Raw genomic sequence first — 7,633 nt, 5'->3', positions numbered from 1 at the left:
GGAAAAGACTGCAACGTTCGTCTCCCCTCACATCACGTCTCTCTTCCTTCCTCGGCAACTCGAGCAACCACGAAAGTTTCTATCACTAAATCACTTGAGAGAAAGAGGAATTAGTGTGTGGGCACTTTTAAACACTACAACTTAAGAACAAGTCTTGAAGTCGAAGAGCTAAAACACTAGGCCAAATGAGGACATAGGTGCCAAAACAAAAAACGAAATTGAATAGAGAGAGAGAGAGAGAGAGGAGTCGGCCAAGTCTAGAGAGAGAAGCTCTCAAATCTCTAAAACTTGGATGAATGAAATGTGAGGAAATGAGGCTCCTATTTATAGGAGAGGTCTCACCTTCAATAAGGTAGTTTCCTCTTCTATAGAATATCACATATTCATGAGCCAATTTTCCTTTTCCTTCATAGAGTCACAAGGCCAAGACTTGCCAAGCAAGTCCTTGGATTTGTTTCTTCTTATATTGCTTCTCCCTTGACCCTTATGGCCGAATTTCCCTTATGTCATGCATAGAAAATTTGTTTCCTCTTTTTCTTTTGGCAAGTATCTTGATACATTTACGCACAAAATATTCTCTCTTTCCCTTGGGTAGTTGGCGCCCATATTCACTCTAGAAGGAGCTTCTAGAAGCTCCTTCATTTGTTCATGACAACATGAAAAAGACTCATTAAGAATTTTCAATAAAATTCTTATGAAATGAAATTAATCCACAAGGCCCAATAAAACTAATATTGGCAGAGTGATGTATGTCATCAAATGAACATGTCAAAAAATTTATTGACATTCATTTCATCCTATGTCTAAAAAGACAAAAATACCCTTTTGACAATTTTTTGACAATTTTCGTAAAACTTGTCTCGTTTTTTGTTTTTTACTTAGCTTCTAGTTTAACTATTCCTACTCGATGTGATTCGTGACAGTGACCTCATGGACCCAAATGAGCAAAGCTTGAGCTAAACAGTTGGACTCAAAAGTTCACAAACCTTTTTCAAGTTTAGTTTAATGTCAACTGACTCCACTAAAGAGTTGACACTGAATATCTCTCGGTTCAAATGAATTTATTTTCTATTCAAGAATTCAACCAAATTATGATGAGCGGATCCACTGAATATTATCTATGTTTACCCTTCATGAATATCATCAGCTAGTCGGGATTTACAAAATAACCATTTTACCCTTCTAGCTGTTATTTCCTCAACTCCTTTGTCGCTTGAGAATAAGATAGAAACAATGTATTGACGAGGAGCTAACAAGTCACATTGTTTCATCCAAAAGAGTCAAGACTCAATTTGGACACTGGTCAGTTCATTTATTCACACTCCAAGGAACAAAGCATGAGGTGATATACATTGTATTTCAGCAATCTTGTACATGAATTCCATATCTATGAGAACTTCACAAAGTTACTCATGACATTCTCACAACTTAGTACTTCACCAATAGGCCCCGTTCGGAATCACATAGTGAGTCCGAACTCTGACTTTCTCAAATGAGAATACGTAAGCTGTGAAATGGCATGTCTCATTTCAGGATTAAGGTAAGCACGATGCAATTCATGCGTAGTGACTTCGAGACATAAGAGGTTAAATGGTTTGTTCTTATTTTGTCTCTAGAAGTGCACTGGTCAATTCAGTACCTTCAGAAAATACCTAGAAGAACTATAGAGTCTCCAACTCTCAATGCCTCATAACCAGACATCATAGATTCTTCTAACAATCATACTGAGGCCAATAGTCCTTTGACCCTTAGATTGCAAATATATCGTTTTAAGCAAACTACGAAGAGTTTGTTCATGCAAATCTATATTTGTCTCTTCGTAAGTTGTTAAGTTTGTTTATGGACTAAAGACTAATGTTTTATCATAAAGCTTCAAACAGACAAGCTTCAAACAAACAGACTAAAGACTAATGTTTTATCATAAAGACTAATGTTTTATCATAAAGTTTGTTCATGCAGGTCAGGGCGGAGGTATGAATGATGCCATGTCATTTACGCCTAGCAATGACGTTGATGACTTGTCCTACAACTTCGGATCGGTATCAATTGGTCCTCAAGGCACAGAGTCATCTTATGATGACGGATCTTCCAGTTACAACAACCAGTACTCCTATGCATCAACTTACGCTCCCGAAATGGTGCAACCAGTTCCAGGTTATCCCCTCCACTCCATGTCTGTTGCTTCATCTCAGTATGAGTACGACTATCAGTTGGACATGTACTTTCATGCATGTTCTCATTATATGACTTGGTATGATTACTGTATGACCGCTGCATACGGTCGCTTTGAGTAGTCATTTGTATCCCTCCTATGTTGAATTTGTTGAACAATAGTATTTGGTGGATTGTGTTGAACTTTATCATTTTGGTTATTAAACTTACTTTTTGTTGTGTTTGTAATTTGGTATTGTGTTGAAACATTCTACACTATTTTTAATTTTATGAATTTTATCCTACGTACTTTGTATGTTTTTTTGTATATTTCTTTTCTGAATTCCCCTCGGTAAATACGGTATTTGACGATATTCCTCTACGGTAACGGTAAGTTCACCGGTACCGGTTTCCTTTTTTTTTTCTCGCTTCCCCCGGTATTTCTTTACGGTACGGGGGGTTACCAGTAAATTCGAAAGCTCGGAACGGTAACGGTAACGGTATTTCGATCATTGATTTAAACCGTTAAAGGCACAGATAAAGGTGCACAGAAAATTAGCGCAACTGTCACGCCGGTACCGACAGCTGTCACTGGTATTCATATTTCAACGCGTGACTCTATCGTTCTTTTTATTTATATTTTATTCTTTTATTTATCGCGCACCACGAGAAAGATAAAATGAAAATTAAATAAATAATTTTTGTGTTTCTATTTTTTACTCCCAACGTCGCGTCAAGTTCTAACATCCGAATTGGAAGAACACAACTCAACCGATACATTCCAGCGATCGCCAAAGACTCTCGAGGCATACTTTTCCGATCTTACGAGGTACGTTTCATATCGAAGCCCGATTTGAAGTTCTAAATTGGTTGATCGGTAATCGGATTAGGGTTTCATTAGATTGGCGATGAAATTGGTTTATTCTCTTTCCCGATGAACATGAAACAAACAAATTAGGGAAAGATGAGCGAAGTTTTCGAGGGTTACGAGCGACAGTACTGCGAGACCTCGGCCAATCTCTCGAAGAAATGCACGGCGATCATTTCTCTCGATGGAGGTGACTATTCTATTTTCGCCTTTTTCTTAAGACCATATTCAATTGTGAATACTTTCCGAAAATTGGATAATTCTGAGAAGTGGATTGGTTGTCTTGTTGTTTGTTCTCTTCATAAAAATTGCTTTGAATTGGGCGTGATTTGATTGATACCGAAAATTCCGTGGACATGTCTTTCTCTGCAGAAAGAAAGAAGCAAAAAATCTCGGAAGTCAAGACCGGCATAGATGAAGCTGAAGCCTTGGTACATAATCAAGCTCTTGATTTGACTGTTAAGCCTCTTTTTATTTCTTCACAATTGGTGCTGATAATTTTTCGCTCTGGATTGGTTTTAAGATTCGTAAAATGGATTCGGAGGCTCGGAGTTTACCACCCAATGTCAAATCCATTCTTCTTATCAAGCTGAGGGAATACAAATCGGATCTCAACAACTTGAAAAGCGAGGTCAAAAGAATTGTGTCGGGAAGCTTAAACGCGAGCAATCGGGATGAGCTTTTGGAGTCGGGCATGGCTGATACTTTGACGGTATAGTTTTAGTGATTTCAAATATTTAGGGTTTAGACCATTGAGTTTGGATATATATATTTACTTGCTCATCTCTATCACTGTTTGCTCTTGGGAAACATCACGTTATGACTGATTTTGGAGTTTTCCTTTTATTGGTATAATTCCGAATTCATGTGTGATACCATACAACAGGCAACAGCTGATCAGAGAGCGAGACTTATGCACTCGACCGATAGACTAAACAAGACTAGCGATAGAATCAAGGAAGGAAGAAAAACCATGCTCGAAACTGAAGACCTCGGAGTTTCTATTCTCCACGATCTTCATTCGCAGCGACAGTCTCTTCTACACGCCCATAACACAGTAATTATATAACTGAGCATGTAGTCCTGTGTTTGGTCTGAGAGCTGAAATAGGTCAGTGATTTGTTTCAGCTTCACGGAGTGGACGACAATCTAGGAAGGAGCAAGAAGGTGTTGACTGCCATGTCTAGAAGGATGGACAAGAACAAGTGGATTATTATCTCGATCATCGCGGTTCTCGTCCTCGCTATCGCTATGATCTTATACTTCAAACTCACATGATTTATCGGTCTATAGTCTCGTTGTTGTCTGTTCTCTCAAGGTCGTGCTTGTTATTGTTTGTTGTGTACCATTATTCTTTTTTTTCTTCTTCTTTTTTCTGCTTTTTACCTATTGGTGTCGCTGGATCATGAGTTTCGAATTTAAGTGCTAAAGTGTGATTAATAACGGGCAACATTATTATTGCATATACATACTTGATGATCCGTGATCATCTTGAAATATTCATGAAAATACTGGTCGTTTGGAATTTCTGAGATTTCGTTTGATTTTTCATGAATATTTGTTTTTATGGGAATAATTTATAAGTAAAAAAAATCACTGGAAAATTGCTTATTTTCTTTCCTTTTTTCGCGCAGTTTCCACAAGGAGAAGAAATAAAGAGCATTTCTGATGACAAATACTGGCAATTTACGATGGTGTTAAGTTCTGATCACAAGGAAATATGTTAATACTAGTTTTAGCGGCGCGCTAAATGATTTTACAATAATAACTTTGTTTTTTTTTTTTTACAATATTAACTGTTAATAAGCTCCTAAAACATTAGGTATTTTACAATAATAACTTTTTTTTTTTTTTAACAATATTAAGTGTTATTAAGCTCCTAAAACAATAGGTCGTAAAAAAACTAACTACTAAGAGAAATCCCTTCTTTTTATAAGTAAATAAATAAAATTCAAAATATTTATTTTGTAACATTGGTTAAGACTAAAATGACCTACTTAACTCATGGAAAAAAAAATAATGATATCTGAGACTGTCCATATGAGATTGACGGTTAAAGAAAAAGGTAATAATGTATGTAGAATCCAAGGTAAGTAGATTGCTACGGTCGAATGAAATAACAGAGTCTGACAGATTCTTGTTGGCACTATCTTGGGTGTCTAACGGACAGTCGACCTTCTGCATAAGCTATCAGACGAGGTGGTTGTGATCTAGTGCAACTCTGACGGCTTTGTCAGCGGTAAGTTTGAATAGCCAGACAGGTCTCCTCTCCTCTCTACGTTCAGCAAACATACACAGTGCTGATAAAGATCATAATTATAACCCAAATATACATAGATGTTCAAACTTCAAACAAAAAACTAATCAGACAGGTTTGTGAAATATAAAATGAATAATTATTTATCTTAATGTGAAAGAGAATATGTAATGTAATGCACCTTTGAGCCGATATCGACAAGATGGCCATCATAGTGTTTAAGTGTTTTCTCGAATCAAACAAGTGCTTGAACCTGGAATTGAAGAATACCAACTTTGATTCATTAAATAAGAAATGCATAACCATTGAATTGAATAATTCCAAAGTGTTAAACAAGAATAAAACTACTTACTGGATAATGAACGAAAAATGGAAACCATTATAGCGACTTCGAATTATCGTACATTCAGATAATACTTTTCTGGATTCCTCTAACAAAGTAAACGGACTTTGCTACTCATTTGTCTTTGGCTTCCTCTAGAGAAAAATCTCGTTCCGCAACAAATAATATCCCACAAGTACTCTCTAAACTCGAAAACACTTAGTCTGAACTTCATAATCTACTAAACAGTGAAAAAAAAACATACACAAACTCACACAAAATATGCAAAAACAACTCCTAAAGACACACAATGCACATTCTCGCACCTAAGAAAAAATCTTAGCAACCCCTTCCAACAAAATCTATACTTTGCCCTCAATACTAATAGAATAAAGTTCAATTCATGTTTCTACTAAAGATGTAAAAAAACTGATAGTGAACAAAGGTATCTTGTGTTTTGTTGAAGAGAGTTAAAAATTAAAAATGTCATGATATTCAAGATGCAAGTTCAAATCAAAGACATTCTATTGAATTGAAAGATAATAGCATCAAGAAAATTTATTTTGATTAAAAAAAAAAAGACCAACTAGTCCTATGGAGTAAAATGGAATATAACTAACTTTACTTGTCTTATATTCTCTCCTTCTCTCTATCCACCTTTCTCCATCTAAAATATAATATCACCAAAAAAAAAAAAAACAGTGATATTATAGCATCAGACCCAAACTTACACAACTCTGAAGCAAAATTTATCAGTAAAATTGATCGACATACCTGGTCTTAGCGATAAAAATGATCGACGATTCTTCTAGCCTTCGAATCGTCCACTTGAAAATTTTCTTGAATTTACAATATTACTGAATATTGCAAACACAAGACCCAAAGTTGGTATTCTTCAATTCCAGGTTCAAGCACTTGTTTGATTCGAGAAAACACTTAAACACTATGATGGCCATCTTGTCGATATCGGCTCAAAGGTGCATTACATTACATATTCTCTTTCACATTAAGATAAATAATTATTCATTTTATATTTCACAAATTATAATCTAAAACCTAAATTTGAATTTTTAGAGTAAGTATTCTGTTTTAAAATTGGCTTTTAGAATTATATACAACTGATTTAAGTATAAGATAATATTAAAGACGTTTAGGTGATTTCATCAAAAAGTTTAATAATTCTATAATAAAATGCTATAATTTAATTATATTGCGGTCCATTCCTACTACTCGCCAAATAATTTAGGGACTATATCCACACACACACGCACGCATGCACGCAAAATAAAAATAAATAAATTATACCAATGGCTGATGATGTGGTGATAGCCAGAGCCATTGACGGTGGCATAAGCCTTGCCCATTTGCCAAAGTGAGCCGTTGATGTCGGTTTTCCCAGGAATAGAGTCTTCGGGGGCAGTGAAAACCTTGCTTGCTTACGTAACCGCGGGAGCGTCCTTGAGGACTTGGCAAACTCAGCTCGATCGCCACGAACTTGAGCGTCCTGTTATCTTGGAGAACGAGGAGAGTCCTTGTCGTGTATGTCTTTGTCCCGATCGTGTATAGCCGACTAAGATACGGCATGATCATATCGTGATGGTCCAAAATGAACTCAATTGCCTGTACGACAAGTCTCAAGTTATTTGAGTTCAATTTCACTAATAAATAAATAAAATTATGGAAGTTAAATGAGAGAAAGATTAGTACTTCAATGCGTTCTTCTCTTTTTGAGCTATTTTGGTTCCCATACATTTTAATGTATAGTTTGCTGACTGTGGAGTCGAGATTTGCGGAAACTGAATGAGGGAATCTCAATCTAACAGAATGTGAGAGAAGGATAGAGATTTGTGTATCTGTTTTTCTCATTAATGACTAACTTCAGTTACATGGTTTATATACATCACGTGTTTGATAAGTAACCTGAGTTACATTTCTAACTCTAACTGTAATCTGACTTGACTCGGGCTAACTGACTAACTGACTATCACACACGCTGAGCTCTAACTTGCACACAGCTGGTGCTGACGTGGTTGCC

The 7,633-nt window shown here is 36.1% G+C and overlaps 1 protein-coding gene across 1 annotated transcript; it reads left to right on the top strand.

Moving 5' to 3' along the window:
• Positions 1–2,844: 2,844 nt before the first annotated feature.
• VTI13 (vesicle transport V-snare 13) lies at positions 2,845–4,354 on the top strand. The gene is made up of 6 exons (XM_089615464.1): positions 2,845–2,981; positions 3,095–3,209; positions 3,392–3,450; positions 3,543–3,731; positions 3,906–4,076; positions 4,148–4,354. The coding sequence occupies exons 2-6, from the start codon at positions 3,116–3,118 to the stop codon at positions 4,295–4,297; spliced, it is 663 nt and encodes a 220-aa protein (XP_089471590.1). The 5' UTR covers positions 2,845–2,981; positions 3,095–3,115; the 3' UTR covers positions 4,298–4,354.
• The last annotated feature ends 3,279 nt before the right edge of the window (positions 4,355–7,633 follow it).

The sequence above is a fragment of the Urtica dioica genome, chromosome 1 (genome assembly GCF_054948205.1).
Source record: "Urtica dioica subsp. dioica isolate 48M chromosome 1, U.dioica_male_clone48M_v1_H2, whole genome shotgun sequence".
NCBI lineage: Eukaryota > Viridiplantae > Streptophyta > Magnoliopsida > Rosales > Urticaceae > Urtica > Urtica dioica.
The sequence above is the reverse complement of the archived record's forward strand: the minus strand, read 5'-3'. Positions and strand labels throughout refer to the sequence as shown.